Source organism: Pyxicephalus adspersus, chromosome 1 (genome assembly GCF_032062135.1).
Source record: "Pyxicephalus adspersus chromosome 1, UCB_Pads_2.0, whole genome shotgun sequence".
NCBI lineage: Eukaryota > Metazoa > Chordata > Amphibia > Anura > Pyxicephalidae > Pyxicephalus > Pyxicephalus adspersus.
Window position 1 is genome coordinate 8,135,476 of NC_092858.1, and position 18,122 is coordinate 8,153,597.

Consider the following 18,122-nt stretch of genomic DNA (forward strand, 5'->3'; position numbering starts at 1 on the left):
CCCCCTTATACGTCTCTTCTCAAGGGAGAATAGATTCAGTTCAGCTAATCTCTCCTCATAGCTGAGCTCCTCCATTCCTTTTATTAGTTTAGTTAACCCAATTCCACAATATCCCAGAACTGGACTGCATATTCCAGATGTGGTCTGACCAATGCTTTGTACAGGGGCAGGATTATGTCTCCATCTCTGCAGACATTGGGCTGATTTATTAAAGCTCTCCAAGACTGATGGGAGAACCTAGATGATCCAGCAAACCTAATATGGATCTGTCAAAGATTAGAAATATTTGCCAAATAATAGAAAATGATTTTAAGGAAACCCATTCCAGGTTCTCCCATAATAATCTATCCTCTCCAGAGCTTTAATAAATCACAGCCGTTCCTTCCCAGAAGATTGGAGGCTGTTATAGCTGCAGGGGTTGGCCAATTTTATAACAACCATGGTTTTGAAATGAGATATCCAACAAGCTCATATACATGGTCAGGTGTCCACAAACTTTCACTCAATTTAAATAATAATGCATTTATAAATATCTCCAAAATACTCATTGACAAAAAAAAATCACATTTGTCATTAAAACTCAACCAGTCCTTTTTACTGAATCATTTCTTTTTCCAAATTCAACATTTCAAAAACAACAATAGTACACCATTTTAAGTTAAATAAATAATATCTTTTGTTACAAATTACTCTTTAAATACTGTAAGATTTCTCTAGGACTCTGTCAATTGTGGTACATTGGATCAAATGTTCAGTTTTTGCTTTAAGTGCCCATAAGCATTCTTCTTGTTCTGTGGCTCTGAAAATTGGATGGATTGTAAAGTTTTTTATGATAAAGAGACCCTGTCACTGCAGTCTATGCAATATCAATGGTAATGCTCTTTATGTTGAAGAAGTCTGTGCAGTTTAAAAAGTTACAGAAATCAGACAGAGCCACCAATGCACAAATTTGCATCAGAGGATGGGGTGCAGGACAAAGACATCAAATGGAAGAAGCAATGGAATGCAGGGGATGAATGAGACACAAAGATCCAATGTTAATTGTAGCTTAGAGAGCATGGATAGCAGTCCAGGGTAGAGGGTTGTCCCATACGATTTACTAGGAATATCCAACAACATTGCTATTGGTGGCTATAGATAGGAAAATCAAACCTTTAATTCTTTTTGGTCGAAATTGCGAAGCAATCAAAGACATAAAGAGCTCTTTTTATATATAACAGGCAATCTATTGCATTAATTAATTCATTACTGCCATTGATGAAACACATGGACCTGAAAGAATCCCACCGGGGAAAGTTTGAAGGAATGTCAGATTCCTGTTTTATAAATAGATTTCTAAATGTGGTTTTGCTTGATTAAATGGCATTGGATGTGCCCTGAAATCACATAAAAGTCTTTTAATGAAATATCCATATTTAATGTTACAATAAATGCCATTAAATCTTTCCTTTCATTGCCCAGTTGCAATTAATTCACTATAAACCATATTCTCATGGGTAGGTAGGTGCTAAGTTTCTAGAAATTACCTGAGGTTGTAGGTGGATTTCCAGTGGCTTATTAACTAATAATGGCAGGTATAGGAGAAATTTAGGAATTGTGATGCAAATGGAAGATTTCCAAGTGATATCAGTACATTAGCATCTATGTGCAGTCTATAAGTGGATATTTCAAAGACTGGAAATTGCAGTGACAGGCCGCCTTTACAATAAATGCCTCAGTCAAGGCTATACAGGCAATTCAATCTCTGCTACTGAGAGATTTAAATAATTGTCGACAATGGTCTCATTAGTAGCAAAAGGCTCACAAGTGGGTAAAGTCCAACTTCAGCTTTGCAATAAATAAAATAAAATCCATTTGTGCTTCAATACTCAAGTTTGTGATTCATTGCTGATCCTCTTCTAGGCTGATTGACACCCAGTATTAGTCAGAGCTAAACAATATGGTGGTGTGGAGGTTGTAGCAAATATAAACAAAGTATAATACCCTTTGGATAGGGTATTTGCTAACCCTGAACAATGCAATAGATAGAAGATAACAAACAAAGGTTTTTTTTTGGCAAATAGTGTATTGTATTGATATTCATTGCTCATAAGCAAAAAAAAGTCCCTGATCCCTTTGAGACCAAGAGCATACAAATCGTCATCAAAAAGGCCAAAAGTTCAATTGAACCATTATGACGGAGTAAAGTAAAGACCACATAACCCGTTATACCCGACGCGTTTCGCTCATTATCGGCTTCCTCAGGGGTACACTTGCTGAACAGTAGCAAGTACAGGATACAGTATGGTCCAATGTGGATAGAATCTCTAATAAACCTGGTGGTCCCCCTACATACCTCAAAGAATGTATTCCAATTGGGGGAAGAGATAAAATAAAAGTCGATGAGTACCTGCTTTATTGATGATGTGAGAAGTATTGCAGATCGAGGGGATAAACCGCACAGCAAGCTGCTAGTAGTAGAGGAGAGGTCTGCAGCCACAGCACCTCCCGCATAATGGTAGCAATGCCCAATGACCTTTCCTTTACGCTGCCATATTGGTTCAGTGGAACTTTGTATCTAATATTGCCAGATGATGATTGTCCACTGCCTTTTTGATGACGATTTGTATGGTCCTGGTCTCAAACAGATCCGGGACTGTTTTGTTTTGCTTATGAGCACTGAATATCAATACAATATGCTATTTGCATATCTTCTATCTATGACACCCAGTATGATGCAACCCACTTTTTTGTGCCTTGGCTGTCATGGACACGCCCCCTAGGGTTGCATCATCACACCAGCAAGAGCTTGGAATACTTTTGCAAAGTTGCAATGAGTTTTGCAATGAGCACTTTGTATTACATGGGAACCACTTGGTCTAGGAGGGATAAATTTGATGGGGCTACCCATTGAAGAGGAAAACCCATGATGTCAAGACAGGCCAGAAGACTGCAGGATTTGGGGGGACATGGGACATGGGTCTTTAAATCTCGAAGAAGCAAACAGTTGTAACTGCCTTTGTAGCCTTTCCATGAAATCTCTCTCCTTGAGTATTATTCTGATCACTATGGTCATTCCATGCCTCCAGTTTATGGCCCATAAACCAAACCGCCCGTCGGTCACAAGTAATCGTCCTCGCTGGACAAGGAATTTGAACCTTCAGTCTCTGAGTCGGAGGAAGTCTGGGACTCGGCTCTGTTCATGTTCCATACCTGAGGACAGAAGCTCTTGCCCCAGCTGCAGGGGTAGCCCACGGGCTTCAAAGAGCGAATCAAATCTACCTCCAGTTGCCAGCGCTCTCGCTCAGTTCACTTGCTGCCTTTTGCTCCTCGTTGTTTGTTCATCGATGTCAGCATTTGGCTGATGTAAGACGTCAAAAGATCGTCCATCTTGTATCCCTGAAATCATAAAGTCATGGAAATTAGTTCCTGCTGACCTACTCTAGGAAATGCTAGGCACTTGGCTGTCATGTTGATCTAACGATTGAGTGACCTGGAAGAAGTCTGCAACAAATTAATGGTTTACCAATCTGAATTCTTATGCTGGGTATGTTCACATGAGCTGTTTTGCAACAGTTGAGAAAGTATTTTGCTAGCAGTTCATTGCTCATACAATGACCACAAAACCCTTTCAATGAAATTGAAATGAACAAAAGCAGTTACAGATGCCTTGTTGCAGAATGGTTTTGAGACTCTTTGTGTTACATCTTATGGTTGGTGCATTTATCATGATGAATTGAATACGATTTGTTACAAAGTTTATGTTTAATTGTTTTACATTGTATATACCTATAAAAGCTCACCTAATAGACAGAATGAGAATGACAGGTGCTATTAAACCAATGTTTTGTTCCTATATTGTTATCATTTTTATTATTATCATTAATATTATTATTAGTAGTAATTAGTAGTATTTATAATAAACTGTATTGATATTGCAGAGATTGTAAGTGATGTAGATATATCAGCAATTACACAGGACGAGGAGAGGACTCAAATAAGATTTACATATTTTTAGCTTTGATTTACAGCAGTTTTCCATATCCCCCCAAGCATTTTAGATTTTGCAGCAAACCGGACAGGTAGGTAATCCACATTGCTGAGACTCTTATTACCCGACCTGTGTATATAAGAACTGATACCTGCAAAACATGCACCATTTTTGAACTTGGGGACACACTGATTGGGAATGATACACATGCTTTTTTTTTTTTTTTTACCTTTGGGACACCTTCCCACAGGTCCTCCTTACCCTCCACAGCAAAAATAGTGCCAATATAACTCAAAGCTGGGTAGGCTGCACTGCAAATTAGCTTTTTTTAAGCAGTCATATTGCTAGAAAACACTCATATAACATTTTCCAGGTATTTATTAAATACCTCTAAATATAATTTGTTGTTTAAATCAGGAATTAAGCAACCAAACCATCCATATGAATAAGCCCTAAATGAGGAGGAATTGAATTGTAATTGCATTGAATTACTTTTATATAGAACTTGCAGAAGGAGAGGGCGACAATGGCGGCTTCCTGTGTTCCTTCAGCCCAGGCTTCAATTAAAGGGTAATTCCAGCTTATTCTGACCTCCCTCCTACCAAAATATTGTGCTAAAACTAACCAAATGTAACATTTTCTAAAGTAAACCTGTAATTCAGGCATATTTTGGGTTTCTTCTGGGTTTGGGAGAGATGTGAATGTGCAGTGTGCTCTGTAAAATTTCACTGTCTGTATCTGTCTGTCATTTGCTACCCCTATTTAATGTATAGCGCTGTGTAATATGTTGGCGCTATATAAATCCTGTTTAGTAATAATAATAATAATAATATTAATAAAGTACTATGCCAGCTCTATAGAAATGATAGTATATATAATTCTATATACAGTATATATATTATCTCACTTACCAGTGACGTCTCACAAAGCAATTTGCTGCCTCGCACCAGATTCCCGATGGTAATATGGAAGTAAGTATTTCCACTGCTCCAGTTGGAGATCTTTGTGAAAGGGTGAGTGGCCAATATATCCTGCAGAGAGAAGATACGTTACCCCTGCCATGTGATATATAATGTATGGAGCACATCATGCAATAATTGCCATCCAGAATAAAGAATGGACATGAAATCACAGTCATCTATCGTTCTTTCCATGCACTGATATCTATGGATCAGACAGACACCTACAGACCATAACTGACCACCCAGGTTTGGTAAAAACTGTTCCAATCTCGGTTACTCTCTGATAATTTAGCAATGAAGAATTTTTGTGCTGCTCTCAGTATTTTCATTTATGGAAAGTTCTGCAGAAATACATTGACTGAGGAATAGAAGGGAGCTCACATATACCTACCTTTGTCTTGGGGTCTATCAGACTGACACCATGCTTGTTAATTGCAATAAGAAGGATTTCAGGAAAATGAGGCTCAGTGGTTTGCTGGTAAAAAAAAAAAGATAAATATGTTTTTCAGGTTAGTGATGTCTTCTGCACTTTAATTATCATTACACAAAATAATTGTTACTTTGCTTCTGGTCTGTACTACAGAGAAGGCAATATTGTTGTGAAAATGTGTTTTAATGATGGAGGGCAAAGCAATAGATTCACTTAACTGGCTTCCTCCCCATCTGCAAAACTTCACCACTGCAATTTCATTCCATTCCCACTTTATTCTTCCACATCTTTACTCCTCCAATACATCAATTGTTTGCCACTCCATACTTCAGCCTCCTCACACCCCATTCACTTTGCATTTTTGCCATTTTGCCCCACCAGCATTGTAGTCCCCTATTTATTACCTCTCCAACCACTTTACTCCACTGCCACATCACTCCTCCAATACTTTATTCCTCTGCCATGTCACTCCCTGGCCACTTAATTCCCCCGCCATATCACCTCCTGGCAACTTAACTCCCCCACCATGTCACTCCGCCAATTATCTTCCCCACCACTACACTATTGCTGCTACTTTGACCTACAACCACTTTACTCCCATGTCCACTTTACTTTTGTTCCACTTTGTTGAACTCCCATGACTTCATTACTTTATTCCCTGGCAGGAGTGTAGTCATAAAAAAAGAAGAGGGGGCACGGTACTATCTATGCCAACAGCACATGCAAATCATTGTTACGTAAACATGCCCGCCCTACTACACCCATGCCTATGTGTCACTGAAAGGGGAAGAAACTTCCCCCAGAGTGACGTCATGATACCAGAACCAGCCCACTCTCCCATCACAGGTCTGAGCCTGCTATGGGAGAGTGGGCAGATTGTGTTCAGAGAGACAACCCGCAAACTGCCTGCAATTTAATATGGGAGATATAGTCTGCGGCCCTGGCCAGTGCGCTCCCCCCAGTTGGGTCCTTCTTCTGACCCCACAGGGGGCGGAGCAGCCAGAGCCGCAGACCACCAAATAGTTGTTTGCAAAAAAGGAGTGGGCACGCATGTCCATTCCTGAAAAAAGTGAGGATGCAGAGTCCCCACCTGTACTTGTCCCATTACACCCCTGTTCCCTGGCTACTTTACTCCTCAACCACTTCACTTCCCCCCCACCACACTACCCAGCTTCACTTTTTTGCAACTTTGTCCCCTCACCACTTTACTCCCCCATTCATTACCCTCATGGCTTCATTTCTTCACCACTTCACTCCTCCATTACTTTACTCCCTGGTCACCGCTCCACCACCATGTCACCCTACGGTCTCTTTACTCCTTTACCATTTCATTCCTCAGCCACTACATTTTTCTGCCACCACACACCTCAGCTACCTCACTCCCAATCCACTTTATGTTTTTGCCACTTTGTTCAACCGCCATTTTACTTCCCCATCTTTTACCTCTCCCACGACTTTTCTCCATCACCACTTCATTACATTATTCCCTGGCTACCTCACTCCTCAGCCACTACACTTCCCCACCACCAGACTCCCTAGCATCATGTTTTTGCAACTTTGTCCCCTCACAACTTTGTCCTCCTATCCCTCCACTACTGTAGCCCCCTATCCATTACCTCTCCAACCACTTGATTCCACTGCCATATCACTCCTCCAACACTTTAGTCCCCGGCCACTTCATTCCCCCGCTATGTCTTCTCTGCCACTTTACTCCCCTACCATTTCTCTCCTCAGCTACTACATTTACCCATCACCACACTCTTCAGCTATCCCATTTCCTATCCACTTCACTTTTTTGTACCTTTGTTCCCATCAGCACTTTACTTCCCAGTTTATTACCTCCCATGATTTAATTCCTTCACCACTTCACTCCTCAGTACTATACTTTCCAGCTTCACTTCTCTTTTTTGCAACTTTGTCCCTCAACCATTTTACTCCCCCATTTATTACCCCTCATTCATTTTACTTCACTTTTCCGTTTCTTCATCACCACACACCTCAGTTACCTCACTCCCTATCCACTTCACTTTGCAACTTTGTCCCCTCACCACTGTACTCCCCTGTTTATTACCTCCCATGACTTAATTTCTTAACCACTTCACTCTTCCAATACTTCATTCCCCGATCAGTTCACTCTCCCACCATTTCACTCTTCAGTCACTTTACTCTTCTGCCAATTCACTCCTCGGCCACTTCACTTTCGTTCCACCACACTTCACTTTTTTCAGTTTTGTCCTTCCACCACGCTACTCCCCCATCTAATACCTCTTCCAGCACCTCACTCCTCCACCACACTCCTCCACCACACTCCTCCACCACACTCCTCAGCCACATCACTCCCCTTTCAATGAAAAGCTCTCTACCTACAACCTATATGTTTGGGGTCATTCTAGTTCCTATATTTCCTATTATATGGGTATCAACATAGGCCAGTTGGAGTTACTATACTGATGCGTGTAAGACAGAATCAAATTAAATCTCTGATTTTTGACAAATTACAAGGTGAGTGCCTCCCTGTGGGAGAGAATTGGGTTTGGTATGGTTAAATTCTTTCTTGGATCTCCTGGAGCAGTTCTAAATTATAGAACTTCATCTACAAGGGGTGAAATGGTCTTGGGGTTAAGTCCAAGGAAGTCATTTTGGGTTTAAGGTGAGGGCAAAATATTTCTTACCTTGACTTCAAAAAAGGCTGAACCGAACGTTGACCACTTGAAGATGATCTTCAGAAAGGCGACCTTGGATTCCTCCCTGGTTTTCCCGGCATGTTTATTGAAGTAGGCAATAATGGACTGCAGAGGAACATGAAAGTGTTAAACATTTATCATTTTTTGACTAAATAAACACAAAGGAACTTTAAGGAAATAACACAGTAAAAGCTAAAACTTTGGAAAAAGAATGGTTGGCCGAAGCCAGAAACCACATTGGTGGGTCTGATTTATTAAAGCTCTCCAAGACCAGAGAAGAAAGGTTATCATGGGAGAACCTGGGTGATCCATCAAACCTGAAATGAGTCCAATCCAGGATTCAAAACATTTGCCAACCATTAGAAAAATATTTTTTTAAAGAAATACATTCATTGATAATACAGACTGAGAGTCGTTTTAACACTATATCCCTTTCCTTACCCAGACACGCTCAAAAAAAATATAGGCAGGCTTTATGTTATGCAATGTCATTACTGAATTCCAAGGCTGGAAGATTTCTATTAATTTTTATAGCAGATGTAAATCTAGCCTGTGGTAGAGGCAATTATCAAAGCTAATATTATTCAGACTTATTCAGGAAAAATTTGCATTTTTGCTATTCCTTAATTAAAAAACAATATCTACTGTACTATGTGCATTGTTTAAACCCATTTTAATGACTTTGCAGTTTAATGTCTTTGCATTGTTGCTGTTGAACCCCAAGTGAAAGTACAAAGAGTTATGAGTATCCAATTCCGAAAGCTACATCCATTTTAAGTCTCAAACCTTTTTACATCTTTATAGTTCTATAACCATGCTATGATTTGTTACTGATTGTTGATTTATGTGACTTCAATTCCATTAAGAACCAAGCATGAGATCCAGGTATGTAGAATTAACATGGAAGCAAACTAGATCATTGACCCACCCTCTTCCAGTCATCGGGATTCAGCTGCCTGATGAGATCTTGAGGAACTAATTCCTTCAGCATCTTGGGGATATTTGGGAAATAGGATTTGTCATCTTCATATTTTACTCTGTAGATCAGAGCTGCCAACTGGAGGACATCTTCCCTGGTGCACTTATGGTATCCGCGTAAGTATTTTGGGAGCTCCTGGAGATATGACACATACAAGGAAGAATACATCAACCTGGATAAAACCGAGCTCATCATCTTCCCTCATTCAAATTAAATATCTCCCTCTGACATATTTCTACCTGGTAATAACACTGGTATTTGTCCCTCCCCTCAGGCACGTTGCCTTGGTGTCAGCTTTGACTCTGCCCTCTCATTTACCCCCCAAATTCAGAACATTTCCAGGTCCTGTCACTTTCACCTACGCAACATCTCGAAAATCCGCCCCTACCTGCCCCCTGAGACCACCAAACTCCTTGTACACGCTCTTATCATCTCCCGTCTGGACTACTGTAACCTCCTCCTAATAATAATAATAATAATAATAATAAAAAAAGGGGAAGTCATTCGATGACCAAGCTATGATCATGTATGATATGTTGGAGTCTCTTCAAATGTTGTTGTATTCACAAGACAAGAATATCATAAATAAATGGGGTGAGCTTTATGTTGGTGGAAGGTTTTTGGTTTTATAGGAAGGTTTCAGAATGTATAGAGTAAAGCATTACAGAAAAATGAGAATACCTGATAGTAGTGGAAGATGGAGTCAGCCATAGGATCCTTTCCAGGGACTGTATTTGTCCACAATTTTTTCATGAAGAACACTTGGTAGGTGAGAGAAGGCACTATTCCTGCAACACACAGCATGTCTTATGTTATTCTTGCCATTTGTAGAATGGTTCTCAACAAATGTAATCAAGAGTAATACCAATAACATCAAATTGTCATATGAATCTCAGCATGCTTATAATAAATAAGGTCTCCTTAGGTAATATGTCTAATGATGGGGTTGCTGTGAAGGAGTGCTTTACTTTTTTCCTACATTTATCCCTTAAATATCTAAGCCTTACATTTTGATTTTGTTTCTTGTTCCAGTTTTATTATGAAAAAGAACTAAATTCTGGAAGTTGTGCAAAAAAAAAAAGCAAAAAGAGAATGAATGCCTCCATTACTCCATTACTGACATATCATGTCTTGTTCTACAATTGTGTCCCTATATAAAAGTGGCCTACTTGGTAGAGGCAGGGATTTGCTTCCTCATGTCAAAACCTCCAGCATGGAGAACATAGAACCGCGCAGCGGTGACGTTACCTATTCCCACCATACATTTCCTAATGGAACTTATACCCAGAGCTGTGTCATATCTTACCATCCTTGGACGGTCGGGCTTTCTTTATCCAATCGGTCAGATGTCTGACAAAATCAAAGAAAAAGTCTCCTTCTGGAACACTTATAACCTAAAAAGATAAAGAAACTTAGAGTTTGTGTCATTGTTTTTTAGCTCATGTTACAAAACTTTTGCTTATTTCCATACAACTCTTTAGAAATGTATAACCTATTTAAAGTTGGTCAAATGCAGGTTCAATGTACCTGTCAATTAATTTTTTAAGATTTAAAAAAATGACGTCTACAAGACCAGGTCTGGACTCTTAGCATAGACTTGCATTGAATAAACGTAAATCCACTTTCCATACTCTGTTTTTTCTTCTTTTTGATGTGCAGCAAAATAACCCGGATTAAATCTTTTTCTCAATAAACACCCCATCATTTGTCTGATCCTATATTAGATACCAAATATAGCGTCGTATAGTGGGCACAAAAAGGCAAGGGCTAGAGCACAAAGGAAGAAAATATCTGTCCAAATTTTTTGATTTGTTATATGGGAATATGTATATTTTTATAATATATACAAATTATAATGACAGATGTTAGGAGGATGATGCCTTGGGGCAATAGTGTTGGTAACACGTGGCTTCCTGGATGTATGAAACTTTTCCTGACACACGAGTAGCAGTTTTGTTCCCTTGTTAGCTTCATCTGCTCCAGCTTTGATCAGCTCTGCTTCATTGCATTTGTGCCAGCCGTGTTTGGCACTGCACTATAGAATATTCAATCTGAAAACTAAAACTAGTCTCCATCCAACTCTTGAAGAACACTTTGGGTGATTTTTCCACAATTTCCCTGAATATGGGTTTTGGTTACTGAATTCCACTTTGAAGAATCAATAATTTCCACAACTCTAAAAAGGCAGCAACAGTCCTTAAAAAAACCAATGTGTTATTTCTCCTTCCCCTGAAGAAGTGGGTTTCACCCTGTGAAATGTATTGGTGTAAATTGAATATCTGGTTTATCCTTTTTTAGATTATTCCTTTTTATGAGCAATCATTAGTCCACTATTTAGGAGGTTTTACAATATGTGTCTCTCATTTGGGAGGAGGCAGGCTTTTCTTGGATATTCATAATATGGGGACTTTCAAAGTAATGGTGTGGATCGCATTGAATATTTTTTCAGGGGTTCAAGGGATTTAGATGCACACATCCAACACAAGTCAGCAAATTCCTATTTTCATCAACAGTGCATGAAGGATCACTACCTTAAGGTTCTGGTGACCTGCTTTGCATTGAGCTGAGACACAGCTGGTCCTTTTGAGAACTATTGAAGCATTGTTGCATTTTAATCCTAGCTGACAACTCCCATGAAAAAGGTACCGAAAGAACTATCTGAGGCCTATGACCTATCTGAAGCCTGGAAAAAGGAACCCTTCCTTTTGATGTCATGGGTAACATCAAACTCCTTAAACTGGCCATGTTTTCTAGCTTCTTGAATTGCCCACCATAATAATTGGCATACAAGAACACTTTTTATGTTCTGAGGCTTTGTCACCTTATCAGAAATCTTTACAAACAGACTGAAACCTTCTGGAGATTTCAGGAGCAGCCGGTTAGCAATATCTTGGCAGAAATCCTTGGCTTTTGTGCTAGATTCCACTTCAAATGCCTATAAGAAATGAAAAGATGAATATACAATGGGAGTTTTGGGATATAAATTTGTAACAGCAAATGGAACTTGTTTTAAAAAAAATAAATCTTTCAATGAAGTCAAATACTTCCTTAAATATCAAGTTATCATTTCATATAAAGCCATAAATCTTGAATGCTGAAAGCCTAACTCTAGCTCTGCCCCATTTTGGCTCTGTACCCCCCTTGGAGGACCATTAGGTGCATGCACACGTTTCTTCTAAATGTCTTCTTTCCTCTCACAGAACATCACAGTACGCATTCCTTCTTTCCCATTCTTGATGATAGGTGAGCGTTGAATGTTGTAGATAAATGCACCACATTGCTAACCTCACTCATAACCTCATCACACGCACGGCTCCGAGACTTTTCTATAGCTGCCCCAACTCTCTGGAATGGCCTTCCTCATCTTATTCAGCTTGTACCTACTTTCTGCTCATTTAAAAGCCCTTAAAACCCATTTTATCCATATTGACTACCCGTCTTCATCTGTCCTTTAAATTCTCACTACTTCCCACCACTCCATATGCCCCTTCAATTGTGTGATACTTCCCCCACCTTCTAGATTGTAAGCTCTTCTGGGCAGGGTCCTCTCCTCCTCCTGTGTCACTGTCTGTATCTGTCTGTCATTTGCAACCCCTTTTATGTTGGCGCTATATAAATCCTGCTTATTATTATTAATAATAATATTAATAATAATAATAATGCTGCACTCTGCAGCATACTCCTATGAGTCCAGGGCTTGTCCCAGTTCCTTGGGAACACAGAAAGTACGCAGAGCATCATTCAACCAGGAAAAGCAGAACCATTTACTGGCAGATAGGACTTACAGAAGAAAGCTACCAGAGTTTTTTTACACCCAGTCTTGTTATCTAGACACTTGCCCAAAAGCAAAGCTAGACACTGGACCTCTATGCAGACTACCTTGCACCTAAACAATGCAGCCGGGTTCAGGACTGGCCTATTTCTGTTACTGTATGATGTGAGAAAATCAATGGGAGAGGTCCCATTAGCTCATTGTTGGCTGATAGGGAAAAGTCTCAGCAACCCACCCACAGGAGGACAGGGAACTTGGGAAACATTATCAACCTGCCATCAACATTCATAGTAGGGTTGGTTTCCTGTAGACTAAGAAAAGTAAAACACACAAGGTGCCCCCCGAATCAGCTGTGATTGGTGAGCACGGTGAAAACTTAGTGCTGTCTACATCAGCTCCATTACTGAGGATGTATCAGGTGGGAGGTTGCTGCACAAAAGGTTTTACTGAAAACATTTGAAGACGTGGTGCAGCCCATTTCTATACATTGTGAATTTTTTTTTATAACACACCATTTTACAATTTTGCATTACAATAATTTTAACTTTTTTTCTGCTATTAGGCACAGATGCCCCTGACCTCCCTAACAATTGTTGTGTCAATACTAAATTCATGGACTTTGCGATTCATTGGAAAATTTGGCAGCCATACGCTTCATAATATAATAGATCGAATTAAAAATATAATCAAATTTCCACAAAATATAATAAAAATATATTCATCAAAATATAATAAAATTTGAGGTACATTTTTCTTGGATGATTTTTTAAGCTTCATATACCTAATGATAGAAAACAAATTCTTCTCTAATATAGTAAATAAAATCCAATGTGTATCATCACAAATATTTCCTCGCAAACAGAACACAACGCATTGCTAAGTTTGGTTTTCTTCCAGAATTGAATTCCCTTGCAGCTATTTGCATTTCGTCTCATGATATCTCAGAGCTGCAAAGGACATTGATGCTGGAATACTTTATTATTATTAATAATATTAATAATAATAATTATTATTATTATTATTATTATTAATATTATTTTAAACAGGATTATTATAGTGCCAACATATTACACAGCGCTGTACATTAAAAAGTGGTTTGCAAATGACGGACAGATACAGACAGTGATACAGGAGAAGGAGAGGACCCTGCCCCGAAGAGCTTACCATCTAGGAGGTGGTGGAAGTATCACACAATAGGAGAGGACATTGTTTGGCACAATAATAAACAGAGATGAATGTCTTAATGGGGGGGTATCTATACTTAGGGTCATCACATCATCCAAATATATACTACTTGTACCTGCCTGAGGGGCAAATTCCACCCTTTCCACAGCCCAGTCCTTCTCTCCCTTGGATCTATGATCCCCAGTTAGACATCTGCCTAAATGTAAGCTCTTCGGGGCAGGGTCCTCTCCTCCTCCTGTATCACTGTCTGTATCTGTCTGTCATTTGAAACCCCTATTTAATGTACAGCGCTGCATAATATGTTGGCGCTATATAAATCCTGTTTAATATTCTTAATAATATTAATATTATTTTATTATTAATAATAATAATAATAATAATAATATTAGTCCAAGGTTCTACATGCTGTTTGTTTCTCACCTCATCTGTGTCATCAGGGAAATAGACTTTATGGAAAATCTGGGTGGTTTTGTGCTGAATCGCTTCCACCTCTACCAGATGTGGCGGGTACTTCCTGGAGCCATTCCTACGCATGGGAAAATGGTTATATAAAAAGTTACATCAACAATTATTGTCAATTATTGAAAAAAGATATCTATCGTTTTCATTATAATCTGCCCATGCCTTCCTAGTGCCAAAGTAATAACATAGAAGTAGTAAAAGGTAGATCATGGAATCTGTAGTCACTGGATTTTGGAGAACCGAGGTAACACATAGTGAAGATATTCTACTAGAATAGGCTGGAGAGTAATTTATTGTGGTCACTGTTAAAGTAATGAATCTGACATTCACCAAACACATCAATCCCGGGTATTGAAAACACATCTGAAATTTCTCCACCAGAGTGTTTTCTGTATGTAATATTTGTAACTGTTCCTCTAGGAACATGTTATTGACACATTATGAACATGCCAGAATATAAAGTGCAAAAAGTTATTTTAGATACATAGAACCTACATAAGTTTATATTTTAAGTCATATAAAGTCGATAAAAAAAGGCAGAATCTGATTGGACAGCAAGTACCTCATTGTCATTTTGTCCTAATAACTCATATTTGAGTCTACATGCATGCACTAGCAAAGTATACCTGACTAATTTCCTTCTCTAGGAGAGCTATGTATTACATGGTTTTGTTCTTGCTCCTGGCATTATCATTCTCTGGAACATTTTATATGCAATATTGTAATACCTGATGGCTCTCTGAAGCCTGTGCATGCAATCTGCGGCCAGGACGTGCTGTTTGCGGGATTGGATGAACCTCTGCACATGGGGGAGAAGAATATTGCTGGGTGGGAAGAGCCCAGTGGTCAACCACAGCAACTCCCATCCCTTCTCCTCGCTGTACCTGGAAATCAAGCAGAATAGGTGATTACTGAGCAATGTAAAAGGTGTTTCAACTTGGGTTTTCTTTCATTTTATTTTTGTAGGGTCCTCTCCTCCTCCTGTGTCACTGTTTGTATTTGTCTGTCATTTGCAGCCCCTATTTAATGTACAGCGCTGCATAATATGTTGGCGCTATATAAATCCTGTTTAATAATATTAATAATAATAATAATAATATTAATAATAACAGTTTTCGAAAACTGTTTTTTATCATACATCATCATGGTAATTGTGATTAACTATAACTAACAAAATCATTATAAACATAAGTTAAATAAATTGCCCTTGCTATTGTAGATCTTTGTACAAGATTGTAGGCAACATTTTGTGAATGCTCTTTGCTAATGTAGGCCATGGATCCTGCAGGCTCTTTGTTAGAGTAGACCAGATTAGGGATGAGCGAGCAAAATATTAAAATTGGATCTCGCAGCGAATCGGGCCGTTCTCGCTTACCAAACATGTAAGCGAGAACGGTCTGTGTAAATTCGGCCGCCGAGATCGAATTTTTTGGGACCTGCAAGAGCAATCAGGGGAGCGCAGCTGACAGCTCCGCTCCCCTGATTGTTCTTGCAGCCCTGTAGTATGTGTTCTTGGATAGAGATTCTCTATCCAAGAACCCAGAAGTCCCACGGCTGTGCTCATCATGAATCATCCTGTGACAATTCCCACAGTTGCATTCATTGATGAGCACAGCTGTGGGACTCACACTAACAGGAGGAGTACGGCGGCCGTATTCATGAATGCAGCCGTGGGAATCCTCCTGAGCAAGATCCCCAGGCACTAGAGGTTAAATAAGAGATTGCGTACAGTAGGATTCCCACAACTGCATTCATGAATGCAGCTGCGGTACTCCTCCTGTAATGATTTCTCCGATCTTCCGATGGGTCCGCAAAATCGGTTTGCTGACATTTCACGGACCCATTGGAAGTTTGAGGAAATTTTCGCGAGAATGTCAGAGGCATTTTCGCTCATAACTAGACCAGATAAGACTTGGAGAAATAGATCCAAATTTAATAATTGGACATTACAGTTCTGCATAAGGAACCTTTAGCAATAATGCAGAAGATCTGGAATTTTTATTCTGGTTATAAAATTACCTTTCCAAGGATCTGATGAGGATGAAGACCCTCTTAGATGGGCAACCTAAAGTTAAATAAGCTGAGCACTATATGTGAGATATACCCAACCTCCTAATGATAGACAAAAAAGCCATGCTGACCTTCTGGTTTCATTGGTTTCTGAGCCACTATCTTGGGACAAGTATATGTTAAAAGCATGGTTGTACATACTTATTCCAAGAAGTACTGGAACCCAAGGTTCTACTTCACTCTGTTTCTCAACCAGAGTTCCAGGTTGCTGGGGGTTCCATGAGCAATAATCGGTTTGTGCATCTCAGGTTAGACTAAGTGACACCAATGATCTGTAATGGTGGCATTCTTCCCAATGGACAGCAATGTAGGAGGAATTCTTCCCACTGACCAGTATGCTAATATACTGTGAGCTGTGGATATAGTAATTATAGAAGGGGGTCCCAATGACCAGAAAGTTGTTTCAAGGGTTTCCCTATGTCCTTACCTGTTCTTCATGATAGCAAAGCTACAAAGATTCAGAAAAAAATGGCCAGCAGTGGCAGTATTTTTTTATCACAGATGCCTTTTAACTAGGACTAAAATTTCACCTCTGGAAAGTACATTGTCCCTGGATTTGGTAACTTACTTGATGTGATTTTCAGTGAGCTGTTTTAGGATCTGACAGTAGATCTCATCTTTCAGAGGTTCTGCTTTTAAGGCACCTTCAAAGATCTGATCTGTCAGTTCGTTGACGGATCGCATTCGCTTGGACGGGTAGTCTCCCATATACTTTAACATAGGTGCACGGTGCAAGTCAAGGAATGTGCAGAAATAGAAACATCTCACAAAGCCTGTGCTAAGACATTAGAAATCGTATTCCCTGTGTGTTCTGATATTTTGATGATAGCAATCCCTCCATCTGTGGCTTCTCAGGACATAGAAATCCTAGTCATTTCAAACTCCATCTTTCCATAAATAAAAGGTAAATTATAGTTGGGAAAATGCATTTTAAAGCCACAGCGACCTTAAACACAGACTTGTCACCATATTTACTGGGTGGGGGACAATGTCAGGGGGCCTTGGGATCAAAACAGTAAAGTAGGTAAGAAAACTTTTTAAACCATATTTTGTTTTATATAAATTGAAAAAAGTTATTGGGACTTTTACATATCCTCAAATTATTAAACATTCCTAAAAATATAATTTATTTGAAATCAGATTAAAAACAATATCAGTGCATCAGTACATCAGTGCATTGGGATGTTTTACAATCATCAAAACACCAATCTGTTGTGTAATAACATTAATAATAATAACAATAATAATAATAATAATAATATGTTTGTTACACAATTCACAGATATTTCAGCTTCATCAGAAAAACTCTTAATGGTCAATTTAATCGTAGCTAGAAACAATTGTAGTGACTCATTAGACTCGTTATAACACATGACATTGACATACCAAGGCTGCGTACAAACGCTCGATTTTTGTCATTGGAAACAATCTTTTACTATTGTTTAAGGTGATAAATGTCTGAAACAATAATGAATATATATGTACAACGCCATTCTGTTCTATGGAGAGAGGAGGGGGAGGGGAAGAATAAGCAGCACTCCGCTGTACTCTCCTCCTTTCACTTCTGTTGCAGTTACTCATTTTCTGTTGTTCGTGGATTCACAAGGC

General features: G+C 39.2%; 1 protein-coding gene across 2 annotated transcripts in view; it reads right to left on the bottom strand.

The window, feature by feature from the left end:
• Window positions 1–573: 573 nt before the first annotated feature.
• MYO7A (myosin VIIA) overlaps window positions 574–18,122 on the bottom strand; it is a 69,966-nt gene continuing 52,417 nt past the window's right edge. For both annotated transcript variants that reach the window (XM_072401657.1, XM_072401648.1), the window contains exons 38-48: window positions 17,083–17,236; window positions 15,173–15,328; window positions 14,403–14,508; window positions 11,847–11,960; window positions 10,332–10,419; window positions 9,707–9,813; window positions 8,975–9,160; window positions 8,035–8,151; window positions 5,324–5,407; window positions 4,882–5,001; window positions 574–3,378 (exon numbers count right to left, since the gene is read on the bottom strand). In XM_072401657.1, the coding sequence (XP_072257758.1) occupies window positions 3,289–3,378; window positions 4,882–5,001; window positions 5,324–5,407; window positions 8,035–8,151; window positions 8,975–9,160; window positions 9,707–9,813; window positions 10,332–10,419; window positions 11,847–11,960; window positions 14,403–14,508; window positions 15,173–15,328; window positions 17,083–17,236 (1,322 nt within the window). In that variant the 3' untranslated portion in view covers window positions 574–3,288. The remainder of the gene's footprint in view (window positions 3,379–4,881; window positions 5,002–5,323; window positions 5,408–8,034; window positions 8,152–8,974; window positions 9,161–9,706; window positions 9,814–10,331; window positions 10,420–11,846; window positions 11,961–14,402; window positions 14,509–15,172; window positions 15,329–17,082; window positions 17,237–18,122) is intronic.